Genomic DNA, 17,328 nt, shown 5'->3' on the forward strand with positions numbered 1-17,328 from the left:
AGACTATATGTACACACACACACACACACACACACACACACACACACACACACACACAACTCTGTGAGCTACTCTGTAGCCTTTCAGATTGCATTCCTGTCTTATGAAACATCTTGTGTTTTAGATGGAGCCCCATTTGCCTGGTGGACTGGGAGGTCCAATGAGAGGCACCCTTACTGGGGAGGTTATTTTCCTGGAGACCAGAAGTGTGGATGTGGCCTAGAGGAGAGCTGCCTGGAGATGTAAGTATAAATATATGGATGGTTTCTTTTTCTTCTACTCATGTTCTGTGCCTTGACCACCAGTTAGTAACTGTAGCACTACACTAAAATGTCCTAATCTACTTACTGATTTTGACTTAACTTACAAAAAAATCTTTTTTTAATTATTATTTAATTGTTTTATGTAGTGAGTACACTGTTGCTTTTCTTCAGACACACCAGAAGAGGGCATTAGATACCATTACAGATGGTTGTAAGCCACCATGTGGTTGCTGGGAATTGAACTTAGAACCTCTGGAAGAACAGCCAGTGCTCTCAACCTCTGAGCAATCTCTACAGCCCTACAAAAATCTTGATATTCCATAAGAATATGTACATTGAGGTTGAGAAATGCCAACTACAGAAAAGTTCAGTGGTGATTTTCAATGTTATACATATCTGTCAAATGGCAAGACAAGAATTCAAACCCAACTCCATCATACCAAAGTCCTAGTCCTCTTTTATACCAGCTCAGTCCAGCAAGGGGATGTTTACGTTCTCATGTCTATTAGGTCTACATCATCTCCAACTGCCAGGAAAGCTTTTCAATTTCCACTGTATCAGTTGTACACACCACAGTGATTGATAAATACTGATGTTCAGTTTGCTTTCTCCTTTGTATTCAGTCTGGAACCCTAGCCCAGAAAATAGTACTGCTCATTTTAAAGTGGCCTTTATACTTCAAATAACCCAGTACGGACACTAGATTTTCTTAAGTTAACAATCAAGAGGCAAGATCATGACTAAGCTTTATCTTCAAATGTATAAGAGATGTGTGAATATTTTAGGTAGTTATTTTACAGAGAAAGAGAATGTGGGAACTAAAAGGGGGCAATGGGGAAGGGGAGGAAAGAGAGGATAGCCAATGTCTGGCCAGAATTCCTCCTATGCTCTCGGCAGGCAGACAGGGGAGGCCTGCTGGATGCCTTCCACTATGCTGTGGGTGGGCATCTAAGCAACTGACCCCACTCAACTGGGGTGGACAAGGGGAAGCCCCTGAAACCAGGGGGCCCCAGGGCGACACCCTGTGCCCCAGGGTTAAGAGAGAGGGCATAGGGAGAGAGGTTTCCACACGGGTGAGATTCTGCGCATGGGCCTTGAGTCCAGGAGATAGTCTATGGTTTTAGAGCTTTAATGTAGAAAGAAAGGCAGGAGGAAAGATAGAAGGTAAAAGAGAGAGAGAGAGAGAGACCACCCATGGCCAAGAGGAGAGAAAGTGGAAAAGAAAGGAGAGAGAAGAAAAGCTAGAGAGTAAGAGGGAGAGAGAGAGAGAGAGGAGAGGAGAGTAAGGGGTGTAAGAGCAAGAGGAGTACGAGAGCTAGGAGGGGCCAAACAGGTCCTCTTAAAGTGTGCTGCTATCTTTACTGTTGCTAGGTAACTGGGGAGGGGTTTAGCCTGAAGGTCAGAAGCTTGGACTTTGCCTATGTGACTACTAGCCATGCGTCTCCTGTGCTTATAATTTCTATAGGAGCCAGGGTCCAGGAGACATGAGAGAACTCCTTCCATCCCATGTAGGTGAATTTTCACCACTGGGTCCCAGAGTTCAGACCTCAGCTCTACTAAAGACCAGACTGTCTGTGTATTGCCCAATGCCCCACAAGAGAGAGAGAGAGAGAGAGAGAGAGAGAGAGAGAGAGAGAGAGAGAGAGAGAGAGAGAGAGATCCTCTGATCCTAGACACTCAGATTCACTTTTGAGTTTGAGTCATAATTTCCCTTGTTGTATCTGGCATTAAGCATTATTTGCAAGTTTATAAGCTCAGGATGAAACATCTTCACTTTACTTTATGCTATGCTATTTGAGAATCTGACACAGAAATAGAATGATAAAATACAATGCAGAAGGTGTCATTCCTCAGGAGCTATCTACCTTTATTTTAAGTCTTTGTTTCTTACTAGAACCAGGAGGTTGTCACGTAGACTAGTCATCTTGAACATTCAAAAGATATGCCTATATCATCCTTCCCAACTATAGGCATGAACTTATGCCAATACACCTGCTTTTTCATGCATGTCTCATTTATCACATGCATATACTACAAGTACTTTCCTTGTGAGATATTTATCCCCAGATCAGTGAACTTGCTATGTAAATTCTAGTGAGCTAATTTTATCAGTTCAAAATATTATAAATTTTTTAAAATCACATTATCCGGTAAAATTTGAAATACACCTGTCACATGTACCCAACTTCAGTGTCTATTAAAGAAAAGAAAGTACAAAGTCAAAAACGATGTACAAACTGTGTATCTGGTTTACCTTTTTCTACATTCATGGCGAACATAGACCGAAGTTGGCTGTCCACATATTTCAATGTTTCTGTTTCTAAGCCTCATACTTCCACTATTATCTTCAGGGTTCTGAGTGAATGCTAGAATCTCCCGGAACTCTTTCCTCTAAAATTCCTTCAATTTATGCTATTGTAGAAAGTTAATAAGAAAGCAAGATTGTGCTAGTGGAGCAGTTTAATCAATTATACACTATAGACAACGTTGTCACTTAAAAGTGTTGAGATGTTTTAGTGCTTAGAAACCATATATGATATTTATAGCCCAGAAATCCTATCGTTGATTTTTATTAAATTGTTATTTTTAGATGAGTTAAAAGTTCTTCTTAACTCTACCAAAAGAACTGCTAATGTGATTGCTTATCCCAGAGAGGAGTCTCCTAGATAATAGAGAACTTATGGGGAGAAGGGACATATTGTTCTATAAAACTAATTACTCAAGAATTTCTGTTGCAATCAAAATCAAAATAAGTATGGAAATAAAGAAATAAGTAAATCAGTCTTGTTTTCTAACAACAGAGTATTGACTAGGGAAAATATGGCATACATGCATAAAAAATTTTTAGCAGTAAATTATTCAATTTGTTTTGTTGTTCATTTTCTTTTGTAGGAAATTAAAGGCAACTGTTTATAGGAATTTTAGTCATATTAAACAAATCACAGAAAGAGAAAATTTATATACTTTCATTTATGGATATTTGTTTTTATATACATATATGGTATATGAGCATGCACATTTATATCAATGTTTGTTTGTGTGGTTGTGTGATGTTGCATGCATAATTATGAGTATAGGTGGGTGCCTTCCTATGCTCTTATGTGAAGAACAAAGTTTTAGAAGAACAAAAGTTTTAGAACTTACTCTCTCTCTCTGTCTCACTTACTTTCTTTCTTTCTTTCTCTTTCTCTCTCTCTCTCTCTCTCTCTCTCTCTCTCTCTCTCTCTTTCTTTCTTTCTCTCTTATCTGTCTTTCTTTCTTTCCACTTCCCCTTGTGCCCACCCCAGGGTTTTTTATTAAACCTGGAAACTGGCAGGCCCATGAGATCCATGGATCCTTCTGAGTTCTAGAGAGCTAGGGTTACAGACTCATGCAGGCACATTGCTTTTGATATGGTTTCTGGTGATCTGAGCTCAAATCCTCATGTGTTTGTCATAACTATTTTCATCTACCAAACCTTCTGTCTCCTCAGCCCACAAGAAGGAGCTTTTCTGGAACAGTCTGGTAGACACCTGAGAGTATGCTAGAAAACCCAGGGGAGAGCTGGGTCACAGACATGGTGTAGGCAAATGCTTCACTTTGCAAGGAGGAAAGAAAGCAGAGTTGAAGGTGGGGAGACACAGTAATGGTTGCTTCCTGGTTGCAGACAACAGCATGGCTTGCATGTTTTCTCACCCTAATACCAAGTTTAACAAATGAGAAACTCCTGCACATAGAGCTTCTACCTGCTTCTTTAATTGTTTCCAAAGAAACTGAGGAGCTTCTAAGGGTTTCTAGTTCTGGTCATTAAATCTGCTGTTTAGTTGGTGCATCCCTTTATAAAGTTGGTTCCTGACATTTTATCAATGGAAAAGAAAACCTGTCCCTTGCCCTCGCCCTCGCCCTCACCCTCACCCTCGCCCTCTCTTGTTTATTTTATTTATTACATTTCAAATGTTGTCCCCTTTCCCAGTTTCTCCACAAAACCCCCATCCCATTTCCCTCCTTCTCCCTCTATCATGGTGCTCTCCCACCAACCCACCCACTCCAGACACTCTGCCTTAGCAACCCCCTATGCTGAAGAATTGTGCTGCCATAGGACCAAAGGCCTCCCCTCCCATTGATGCCAGATAAGGCAGTCTTCTGCTACATATGCAGCTGGAGACATATGCCCTCCATCTCTGTGTGTGTGTATGTGTGTGTGTGTGTGTGTGTGTGTGTGTGTGTGTGTTTGTATTAGATATTTTCTTTATTTACATTTCAAATGTTGTCTCCTTTCCTAGTCTCCCTCTAAATACCCCCTCCCCTTACCCTTTCCTTCCTCCCCCTGCTTATGAATCCACCCACTCTCACTTTCTGGCCCTGGTATTCCCCTACACTGGGGCATAGAGCCTTCACATGACCAAGGGCCTCTCCACCCATTGATGACCGACCAGGCCATCCTCTTCTGTATATGTAGCTGGAGCCATGGGTCCCACCATGTGAACTCTTTGGTTGGTGGAACCTAATATAGTTGCCCCCTGAGAGACTCTGCCAGTACCTGACAAATAGAGATGTGAATGCTCAAATCCATCCATTGAATTGAGCACAGGGTCCCCAATGAAGGAGCTGGAGAAAGGACACAAGGAGGTGAAGGGGTTTACAGGTCCATAGGAGGAACAACAACATGTGTATTTTTTGGTTGGTTGTTTAGTCCCAGGGAGATCTGGAGGTGGTCCAGTTAGTTTATATTGTTGTTCTTCCTAGGGGATTACAATCCCTTCAGTTCCTTTGGTTGATATCCCATTACTCTTCCATTGGTGTCCCCATGCCCAGTCTGATGATGGGCTGAGAGTATCTGCATTATACATTGGTCAGGCTCTGTCAGAGCATCTCAGGGGCCTTTCTATATATATCTATTTATATATCTGTCTATATCTGTATCTCTATCTCAATCTCTATCCATAATCTGTCTGTCTGTCTGTCTGTCTGTCTGACTGACTGTCTATAGTTTATTTTCATTATATGGGTGCCAGGAACCTGAAGAGCTGGATTTCACTCTATCCCTCAGAGAGATTATTTATGCAATAATTTTGAAGTAACATGACAACTAATATAGTTCTGCTTGACATATATTTACCTCTGTTCTTTGGTAGGTGGGTTAAATACAGTTCAGACTTAACTGGTATTGATTACATTGTTAACCACATTTCTCTCTGATATCATCATAAGATTTATCAAGTTTACAATATATGATTTTATTGTGAATTATTTTTCAGTTCCATTTAGAAATTCTTTCTTGAGCTAGAAGGGATAACTCAGACAACAGTATTCCCCATGCATGTATGAAAACTTAGCTTGATTCCCAGTATCCAAAAGAAATGTTGGATACAAAAGCTAAAAGAGAAAGATAGAAGAAAGAAAGAATGAAGGAAGAAAAAAAAAGAGTAATTTCAGCATGCTATAAGGACTGGTAGGCCCCCTTTTGGATAGGTGGAGAGAGGCAGGTCTTGGGGTTCTGCCAGCCAGCCTTTTCAGGACACACTACTTTTACCCTCAAAAGATTACAGGAAGATATAAAAAGAAATTAAGTTGCACTTATAACCAATGATTGAATTTAAAGCTAATTTTATTGGGTATTTATTTCATTTACACTTCCAATGCTATCCCAAAAGTCCCCACATGGTCCCCCACCTACTTCCCAACCCACTCACTCCCACTTCTTGGCCCTGACATTCCACTGTACTGAGGCATATAAAGTTTGCATGACCAATGGGCCTCTCTTTCCACTGATGGCCAACTAGGCCATCTTCTGATACATATGCAGCTAGAAACACAAGCTCCGGAGGTGGGGGGTGGGGGGGGTGGTACTGGTTAGTTCATACTCTTGTTCCACCTCTAAGATTGCAGATCCCTTGAGCTCCTTGGGTACTTTCTATAGCTCCTCCATTGGGGGCCCTGTGATCCATCCACTAGCTGACTGTGAGCATCCACTTCTGTGTTTGCTAGGCCCCAGCATAGTCTCACAAGAGACAGCTCTATCTGGGTCCTTTTGGCAAAATCTTGCTAGTATATGCAATGGTGTCAGCGGTTGGAAGCTGATTATGGGATGGATCCCTGGATATGGCAGTCTCTAGATGGTCCATCCTTTTATCTCAGCTCCAAACTTTGTCTCTGTAACTCCTTCCATGGGTGTTTTTTTCCCAATTCTAAGAAGGGGCAAAGTGTCCACACTTTGGTCTTCATTCTTCTTGAGTTTCATGTGTTTATCAAATTGTATCTTATATCTTGGGTATTCTAAGTTTCTGGGCTAATATTCACTTATCAGTGAGTACATATTGTGCGAGTTCTTTTATGATTGTGTTACCTCACTCAGGATGATGCCCTCCAGGTCCATCCATTTGCCTAGGAATTTCATAAATTCATTCCTTTTAATAGCTGAGTAGTACTCCATTGTGTAAATGTACCACATTTTCTGTATCCATTCTGATTATCTTGGAAACTTCTAGATGAAATATAATTATTTGGCATTCTAGTAATAACAACATTAAAGGGCTTTCTGAAAATGGATTCAATGATGTGTCTGTGCCATCATTTCTATAGTTAATACTCTAAATATGAATAGTTTTTTATCTACTTCTGCTCTATAAAGCATCTTTTCTAATGTTTGTAAGAAACATAAATGAGGATGAAGAGATAACTCAGCTGGTAAAGTGCATTGTGCATAAGAATGCAGACCTGAGTCTAGTCCCTAGAACTCATGTGAAATAAGTCAGGGATGATGATTCACACATGTAATTCTTTTTTTTTAAAAAAGAACAATTTTATTAGATATATTCTTTGCTTACATTTAAAATGCTATCCCGAAAGTCCCCTATACCATCCCCGTGCCCTACTCCCCAACTCACCTACTCCTGCATGTAATTCTAATGTTATATTAAAGAAGACAGGATGAGACCTGGTAACACAGAGAGCTCAAAGTTTACTTTTGTCCTCTCCTTACATGTGCACATACATTCATGAGCACAGATGCACCCAGCTAGTCATGAACATTATACATATACATACACCCACCCCCCCCACACACCCCCCCACACACACATGCACACACAAGAAATGATGTAGACTGAGATGTGTCTGTATTTGTCATTTGTCATATCCAAATAAGACACCAAGTACTAGTGATCTATGAAGCTTAGCCAATGCATCAAGTTCCAGAGCATGGAAAGGCAGTCTCTAGAAACAAAGTGGAACACTCCTAGAAATGACACCCAGGGTTTACTGCTATGTGTAGCTCACTCTCAGATCTGAGTCTACAAGATGAGCCTTTTGTCTTCTCTATCTGCTTTGCAAACATCATTGTAGTTCTAGGTTGTTATCTGCTACATTTTAAATGATACATATGGTTAGCAATTTTGCTGAGTTTGTAGCTTTAAAGTTTATTAAAAATAAATATGCCTTTATTATAAGATATTCAATAGGAATAAAAAAGGGAACATTTTACATCACTAGCACTTTAAATGCTCATGTGACTACTGCATGTGCAATTGTTTTTAATTTTTTGTTTAATAGTTTAATGTACTTGTATCATGAATTTTTATATATTTTCATTCTGGTCTGTCATCCTTTCAAACTCCTGCTGGAGCTCATCTCAGTATGATGAGATCATATCAGTTTTTTCCTCTATTGCCATTGATCTTAATTATTGTTGCTTGCTCAAACTTGAGTGACAGGCTACTTCTTGGAATCAGGGCAATGCAGAAACCCCAAATTAGCCTCAGTGTTGAGGTTAGGATAATAAACTGCTTATTGCTAAAACAGCCCAAGAAATACTAGACTTGCGACAGTTCCAAGAAAACCAATAAGTGGGCTGCTCATGCTAGGCAGAGCAAATAGAGAACTGCCCACTCCTTGAAAGAACAGCAAAGGTATATGAAGGTCAATAAGGATGGCCAATTGGACAGTATCTGGAATCACCAAGGAAGTAAGCATGATTAGGTCAACTGAGATACAAAGACTACTCTGTATCCTGGGAGTCCAGACTAAGTAAAAAGATAAGGGGAGCTGATCACTAGTATTCACCTATTTGCATCCTAATGGCCTTGTGAGGAGTTGTGGTCATCTCCTGGCACCATGATAAACAGTGCCCTTGAACTGAGAGCCAAAATCAACCTTTATCAAAGCACTAAGGGGGCAGTAACTCATGAAGTGAAGGAACAAGTAGCCACCTCTCAACAGGCTCACTCAGCCATATGCAGAGATTCCTGGAAGCCTCATCATGTTGAAAATTTTCTGGAGCCCTTGATTAGCTGGGGTGAGGATAGATCTGAAGTGTGACATCTGCTCCTCAATTCCCATCTGATGTCATCTTTTTCTTGTTCATCCAAAGAAAATGGACAAGTACATGGATTTTTCAGACAAGTCAAATGACTTTCTATTTAAAGTACATAATTATTATTGATTATGCACAAGAAAAAAAGCTAATTCTATCTTCTTTGCACATCTACAACACTGATACTTTGATTAGCTTATACAGTTGCGCCTATTTTGTTAGTTTTGTTTTGGCTTTTTTTTTGTAGAACTTTTATGATCTGCATGCTAATTATAAACTGACTAAACTTTTATTATGGAGCAGGATAATCAAAACCTATATTTGTCATTTGTTTACTTAAGTATCTAAATCATATAGGATCCTGGGTGCCTCCAGTCCTTATTTGATTTTTAAAAATGACAAAAGGCACAATAGCTGTTTCTAGAGAGTGCTAGCTGAGTTACCAAATAATATAATCTCTATCTGATATGGCTTATAGTCAGTTTTGACACAGTATAATATATATATGTATATATATATATATATAACATATTTTATTATATTATTATTTTGCATGATATTATAAATTCTTTAAATCAATTAGAGACAGCATTTTTACATATTAAATTTATGTTTATGAAAAATCAGATAAATATATATGTAAAATAAAAAGATGAATGCTAATAAATACCATGCCAACCTAAAAACTTTCCTCCAACTATAAAATTTTGAGTGGAGTAAAGAGATATTGCTAATAATCAGAAATATCTAAAAAGAGGACTTCTGGTAATTTTACCATGCAGTAGGTGGACTTGCTGTGAAGCTTTGAGTGTATAAAGGAGGAGGCTGTGGTCTCACGTAGCATCTGCCAAGGTGACTTTCTAAGGTATAATCTTAGAGAGTCAGTGTTGAAATGACTGCAAATTAGCAAACTGATACCTAATCAATTCAATTGTGTGGAGAAAACCTGTTTAAATAGGATTGGAATGTCAGCCGGAGTTTGAACAAGGACAGTTCCACTACTCAGTGCTGTTGCCATGCATATAGCAATGTCTAAAGAAGATGGTACCTGCTTGGTAACGTACCAGCTTCCACCCAGGGGAGACTGCTTTCCTCCAGTGAGATATCAGAGAGCATGTTCACATGATGTGCTAATACTTGGAAAATCATTCTTGGTTTCATAAGTTGGTTTTTTGATTTCACATCCTCTACCATGAGAAATGAGTATTAGAAATGCCATTTGCTGAACAAAGCATAGATGTGAAAACAGAAACGTCCCACAGTGCCTCTGTGGATACCATCACTTTCAATCAGAGCACAAGATAAAATGGCAAAACTAATAGTTTGCAGGGCACACAATTATGATTCAATATTTCTTAGATGAGATTTCTCAGGTACATCTTTCTTCACTGCTATAAATCAGTTGTATTCAGCAGTGTGGTTATTAATTTTACACTTCAACTTTCTGTATTTTACAATTACTGGAAAGAGAGTTTCAATTGAGGGTGTCATTAGGTTAGCCTTATGTGGGATAGTCTTAGCTGTTAATTGATTCTGGAAGAACCAGTTTACTGTGGAAAACATTATTCCCTGAGAAGGAATCCTGGATTGATTTTACTGTTTCAAATTTCCATATAAAAGTCATTCCTCTCAGAGAACAGCCATGGCAGGCTCCAATTGGGGAAGAGAGGCAACTTTTGGAATGTAAATAAATAAGTTAATAAAATAAAGCAATTTTTAAAAAGTTAAATTTAAAAAAACATATTATTCCTGATAATGTGAGTTACATCTTCAACCCAAATATACAATTTTCCATGTTATTTAGAAGAGATTTTTTAAAAACTTAGTATGTTTTTTATATATGCCAATATGCTGATTCAGGGGCATCAAGTGGATATAGACAAGATATTACTGTGTCCAGGTTTAGCATCTCCATCATACACCAAGCATTTGAACTGACAGAGCTATCTCCATAGGAAAACACTACCAGGTTTTTAGTTCCAAATTTAATCCTCTGGCACCATCTTCACCTTGATTCCAAAGATAAATTTAAATGTCAAGAAAATTTGATTTTCTCTATTCTTTTTGTTTTCCTATCAAAAGAAAATTGAGTAAAACTTTATTAAATAGCTAACAAGAATAAAGCCAGAGCCATTAACCATTAAGATTTTTCTAAAGAACAAAGCAAAAAGCAACCAGCTAACTATAGAGGTTTACTTTAACACAATTTAAATTCAAGCCTGATAAAAACCTGTTTGCAGGTGATACAGGAGGGACCTCTAAGTAAGTTTTGATTGGGATTTGCGATTTGTCCTCAAGTTATTTACTTAGATCGTAGACCTTCTTTTATAGCAAAGTGAAGTGATGTTTAATGTCACATAAACACGGGAGTGAGTATTTGGATCCTCTTGGCCATGATCAGCACTGTGATCTTTGTAAACTACCTGTGCTCCTGAAAACACATTTAGGGAAGATATAAAAAGCCTGTGGTGTTTGGATACAGGCCATAGGCTACGAAATTAGTATTCCAAGTATTCCCACTGGATGAAAATAAAAGGCCTCTGTTATCCTCCTCCCAACTCTAACCAGACTGCATGCAAAGTGAGTCCCATTTTAAAGGGGGGGGGTCTTTGCTCAGAATCTCTAGATAATCTACATTTTACCCTCCCCCCACCCTTTAATTTATGTTTTGCAGGTCAAACGATACTGGTTTTCTTTCCTTCAAAGATCACTTGCCTGTAACTCAGATAATTATCAGTGATACCAACAGATCAAACTCAGAAGCAGCTTGGAGAATTGGCCCCTTGCGTTGCTATGGTGACCGTGAGTACATTCCCCCACCACCATCCCATTTCTGTGAACCTTTCTTCTGCCTTTTCCCTTATCCCCTTTCTGTTCAGTGCCCTCCCTGTCTGGAAAATCACCCACTAGCCTACTAATTTAACATACCCCATTGAAAACAAGCCAGTCATGTTCAAAGACTCTTTGCTTCACAGGACACTTCTGGAATGCTGTCTCATTTTCTACTGAAGCTGCTTACCTCCACATTCCTACCTTCCATGCAGAATTCAGCGCTGATATTTCCTTCTTTTTTAAAACCACTGCTTTATCTGGCGTTTTCCTAGAAAACCTTGGCGTTAAAAACTTCCTCCGACTTGAAATGAGCTGTAAGTGCCATTATTTATGAGTTTAGTCTCATTGGTCTACAGAGTTTTACTTTGTCTCTACCACCAGTCTCCAGTACAGTTTTTTACCATCAAGCTAATTCCACTGGCTGTCAGAAAAACTAGCCCTGAAGTGGTCAAGCATGTTATGATTTATTGTGTCTTAGGACAGTTTGTTATTGTTTCATCAGGACATATGCATTCCAAGAGTACGCATCCATAGGTTTTGCAGGCTGTGCTTTTTATTAAGACATGGTCATTTCTTAGCTGTCATTTTAAGCTGTGACACTCCAACCTTATATTCTATGGGAAGCAGGGATGACTACTTTATCAACCATTTTCTTCATATTCAAAATCATTTTTTATCTTAGGTCTTTGATTTGTTTGTTTTGTGATCTCAGAACATAGCTCAACCAGTAAATGACTTTTATGGAAGCATAAAGATTTACCTTCAGTTACCCAGAATCTGAGCAACATAGCTGGTAATTCTCATGACAGGAGGCATGGACAGGCAGAGCAGTGCTGTTCATCTAGCAGAATTAGAGAGTTCTAGGTTCTGTCAGAGACTGTGTTCCAAAGAATGAGCTAAAGAGTAAATAAAGTGCAGCTCTTACATCAAATTCTGGCATTCATGACCAGGTAATACCCCCTACACACACACACACACACACACACACACACACACACACGCATGCATGCTCAGACGCATCCAATTCCTTATCTCCCACAAACAGACGATTATAACTAGTCAGTGAGAATTCATGCTGAATCTCCATCTCTTTCTTACCAGCAGTAGTGTGTGTGCAAGTTTAGATGCATGACTTATACCTTTATAAGAGCTCTGCTCCCATTTTTGACAACTGTAAAATAATGATCATGCAGCCACATGAGCACTAAAGAAATACGAATCAGATGACTTTCTATTGTGAGACATTGTATGTCAGTGTGTTAACAAAAATATAAGCAAATAACAAAAATACAATGATTAATTTTTATGAAAATGGGAAAACAATGTTTTACTCTTTTACAGTAACAATAACTTTAAAAGTCTGTCTATAAATTTATATTTCTGCAAACTTGTCATCAACTTCACAAGTTGACTTCCTGTACTTATTTATGTTCAAATGAGATTACAAATTGTTTGAGCCTGTTTATCATCTATTATGCTGAGATGATAATATTTTTTTATATTTTGTTCATTTTCGGTAAGTATTTTTTCATAAACCTTCATAGATACTCAAAAGGTTTGGGAAGAGTTTTTTTTTTTTTTTAAACATAAGGGCAAGTTTGGTTAAGCAAATCATTTTTATAATATACTTTAAAATATTGTAACACTGTCTATGTCTCTCTATGCCAAGATCAGTTCTAGAGATTTCTAAATATCCAAGTAATCAAAAATCTTTCCAGGAAATATTTTAATGCAATTTTTTTTATAGATTTCTTTCCTGTTTGTAGAAACTGAACAGAATTATCAAGGTTTTCAGTACCTTGAGTTCTTTTTATTCTAGTGCTGACACTTATGTTTGTATACTTTCAAATTATAGACGGTAGTGAAAAATCAGAGATGAAATGGAAAAACTATTGTCCTACTCTTGCAAATAAGCACACTCACCTGATTTTTCATGGAGGCAGTACAGTATATTCCGTTGTTAGTATTAACCGTTCTTCAGGGTATAATGTTTACTAAGTGTAAAGTCATAAAATGTATCTAAGAGCTTAATCTGCAGCCAAGAGACCTGGAATTTTATTCCTAGAACTCATGTGAAAAATAAAATGGCAGATGTGTTATTATGGTGTGTACTTATAATACCAGTCTGAGGGAGACAGAGAATCATTTTAGCCAGTGAAAATCTCTGCCTCACACAAGAAGGTTCATAGGTATCCTGAATAGTGACACCAAGGTTGTCCTCTAACCTCTCTATAAATGTCCACACACATGAATGAATGTACCAGCAGATATATGAATGGACACATAAAAACAAACAGATAAATAATCAACAGTAACATTGAACATCTTTAACGTCTCCTACAGTTGCTTTTGGGTTCCTTGCACTGAATGCACCCAGACTTGCTCTTACTCTTCTCTTGCCACAGTTGCATGAGCTTGTCTTTGACTATCTCTCTACGCTCGTCTATGTAGATGTTCTCCAATGCTGTGACTGAGGAGATTGACCATAACACAGTGACATAACTGCATGCAATACCCTTGAAAGCTAAGCAACTATTTTAGCCAAGGATATTGGAAATTTGGGAGTTCATGAAAAGGAGACAAGTCCATTTGTAGAGGTTTTTGTGGGTATTCTTCAGCACGTAGGTCAGCAGCTAAGTCTTTCTTTTGTAGTTTCAGACTGTACAGGAAAGACAGTGTTTCCCATGTTACGTTTTACTTTCTTTAGAGTCCACAGACCTCAGCTATTGGTGGAAGAAGCTTTTGTGATTTTATTGTAAAATAAAAATCTTTCATGTCCAACTTGGTAAGGCTCTGAAAAGCAGTTTGAATACTAACCATTCCATCGTGTGGGAATAATAACTTCGGTGTGTGTTTAATAAAAAAAAAAAAATCAAGCCCTGCAGCATTTTCATTCATTAAACTCAAAGTTAATGTTATATTGTTTTATCGAAAGTTGCTGAGCAAGAATTGAATGTTAATTACAGATCAGTGTCCAAATTGTTTGTACTATGAAGAAATGCACAGTTCTCTTTGTACTGTATAACCTTTTAAATTAAAATTAGCATTAAATTTAAAACCAAACAAAAATTATTATGTAATTGTTTGTATTTACTAGCATCTTTCTGTCAAAAATGACTTTCTTAAACATAAACATTTGATATTCATCTTAAGTTGAAGTCTGGGAATGTAGTTCAGTAGCAGAGTGAAGGACTAGCATATACAAGACCTAGAGTTCATTTTTTGTCGATAGACAATTAGTAATTATATATGTAAATGTAAAATCAAAAACTATAGGGCTTTATATTTACTAAATTTATTAATCCTGTTGTTGTTGTTACAACTTCAATGATGGGAAAAAGCCTGAAGAAGATGTCAAAACCCTAAACCTTTTTAGCTCCATATATAATCATATTACTGACTTAAGCAGATTAACTTTTTATGCTAAAGAGTTCATAGCACGAAACCCTGCAGCCCAGCTACTTGGAAAGGAAAACACCTTTAACAAATGTAGTGAGTCAGAATAGATACAGACCAATCCCCTAAGAGTATCAATCTCAGCTATGCAAATCAACACTTTCCTATGTGTGTGTGTGTGTGTGTGTGTGTGTGTGTGTCTGTGTCTGTGTCTGTGTCTGTGTCTGTGTGTCTGTGTATTTTTGGACAGAAGAAAGGGTGTAAATTCCCACTTTCAACCCACTTCATTCCAGGTTACTTCCAACTAAGGTGTTTCAATTTTATTGCCTTCGGTTTATAATTCACAGTCTCTGAAAAAAAGCAGACAACACCTGTGTACGTAGTTCTGAGTCAATGTGTTCATAATTGTGTTGGGGATGAGTTGATGATTCTCATAGTAAACTCATACTGGCTGGGAAGAGATAGATATCTGGGCATGGCCCGTTAGTGGGGAAAATCTCTCTCTCTCTCTCTCTCTCTCTCTCTCTCTCTCTCTCTCTCTCTCTCTCTCTCTCTCTCTCTTCTTTTCCTCCCTCCCTCCCTTCATGCCTCCCTCCCTCCCTCTCTCCCTTTCTCCTTCTCCCTCTCCTACTTCCTCTACCCCCTCCTTCTCTCTCCCCCTTTCTGTTCCTTTATTTTGTGTGTATAAGCAGTCAAATGATCATGTTCAGTATCATTCTTAGAAATGCCATCCACCTTCACTGAGGCAGTTTCTCGTTTGCTTGCTAGACTGACTATCAATATGCTTCACGGATCCTCTTGTGTCTACTTCCCTAATGCTAGGACTGTAAATGTATGTCCTATGCCTGGCCATTTCATGTGGATCCTAGGGATCAATCTCAAATACTCATGCTTGGGAGGCCAGTGCTTTCCTGATTAAGGATCTCCCAGAGTGTGCTACCAAAACAACATCAAAATAGCCTAGATTATTGAATCTAATATAAATATTTTACACACATATTATATGTATAAATATATGTGTATGTGTATTATTATACACATATATATGTATATGGATTGATGTATATATACATATACATATATACATATATACTCTTCCCCCATAAACTATTTGACATATTTCTTCATATATTCATTACTTACTTGTACATTACAGAATTAGTAGATCTCAAATGTTCATGTGATGAATAAAAACTCATTTTTACTGGTTCACATTAGGATGAGAATTCACTGGCAGTGGTTACAATACAGTGTGCAGCAGACACAGGGCTCACTTTACCTCTGATTAAAATCTTCCACAAAGTGAGATATGACCAGTTTCTTCCCTCTTCATACTTCCCAGTATCTCATTCAGTCTAAAACTAGCTCTCCCCCTGAATGGAAATTCCTTCTTATGTGTTATCTAAATGGTCTTGCTGATATGCAGCTCACCTGAGCACTTTCTTCTCAGTAACTATGACCCAGAAGAAAAGCATGCATGGTTCATGCCAATTCCATGTCTACCAGAGGAAGGAACTAGATCCCACTAAGACCTTAGAAAAAAGTAAAAAGCAGTATTTTCTCACATCAACTCAGAGTATTGTCAGAAATGGATCATCATGGAAAACAAAAATAATTCTTCTGAGGCACCAACTTGTTCTGTTGCTGTTGAAGTGAGTGATTTATCAAAAATAAATAAATAAAAATAAATAAATAAAATAAATAAAAATGGCCTGAATCAGGCAGGTGGCTCAGTGGGTGAAATAACTTGACTTCAAATATTATTTTATTATTAGCCATGTTGAATACTGGGAATACATGTAATAGAAGAACTCTAATGTAAATTTTTTTCTTTCAATAACTAATTTTTAAATTCATATTACATTCCAATCACAGTCTCCTCTCTCCTGTCCTCCCCACCCTGCTCTTACAAATCCCTCTCTGAGACATCTAGTCCCAGCAGGACTAAGAGTTTCCTTTCTAATTGAGATCCAACCAGGAAGTCCAGTAGGGGAAGGGGAACCAATGGCAGTCAATAGAGTATCAGAGACAGCCCCCACTCCATTATTTAGGGGACTAACAGGAAGACTAAGTTGCATATCTGGTACAAATATGGCGGATTCTAGGTTCAGTGCCTGCATGATTTCTGGTTAGTGGTTCAGTCTCTGTGAGCCCTCATGGGCCCACGATAGTTGACTCTACAGATGTTCTTGTGATGTCTTTGACCCCTCTGGTTGGCTCAGTTTTCTCCCCTACTCTGCCACAAGACTCAGGAAATCTGACTAATGTTTGGCTATGGCTCTCTGCATCTGTTTCCATTCAGTGCTAGATGAAGCATCTCAAATGATATTATGCTAGGTTCTGTCTGTAAGCATAGCATAGTACCATTAATTGTATCAGAGATCAGTTCTCTTAAATGGGTTGGGTTTCAGATTGGGCCAGTTGTTGTTCAGCCCTTCCCTCAGTCTATACTCCATCATTTTCCCTGCACATTTTTTAGGGAGGACAAATTTTGGGTTGATGGTTTTATGGATAGGTTAATGCCACACTCCTTCCATTGTCGACTCT

At 38.2% G+C, this 17,328-nt stretch overlaps 1 protein-coding gene across 3 annotated transcripts in view; it reads left to right on the plus strand.

Moving 5' to 3' along the window:
- Positions 1-17,328, plus strand: part of Cntnap5b (contactin associated protein-like 5B) — a 718,354-nt gene that overhangs the window by 586,284 nt on the left and 114,742 nt on the right. For all 3 annotated transcript variants that reach the window (XM_006529594.4, NM_172851.3, XM_011248005.2), the window contains 3 exons: positions 125-242; positions 11,228-11,355; positions 11,529-11,699. In XM_006529594.4, coding sequence (XP_006529657.1) covers positions 125-242; positions 11,228-11,355; positions 11,529-11,699 — 417 coding nt within the window. The remainder of the gene's footprint in view (positions 1-124; positions 243-11,227; positions 11,356-11,528; positions 11,700-17,328) is intronic.

This window comes from Mus musculus, chromosome 1 (genome assembly GCF_000001635.26).
Source record: "Mus musculus strain C57BL/6J chromosome 1, GRCm38.p6 C57BL/6J".
In the NCBI taxonomy this organism is placed as follows: Eukaryota; Metazoa; Chordata; class Mammalia; order Rodentia; family Muridae; genus Mus; species Mus musculus.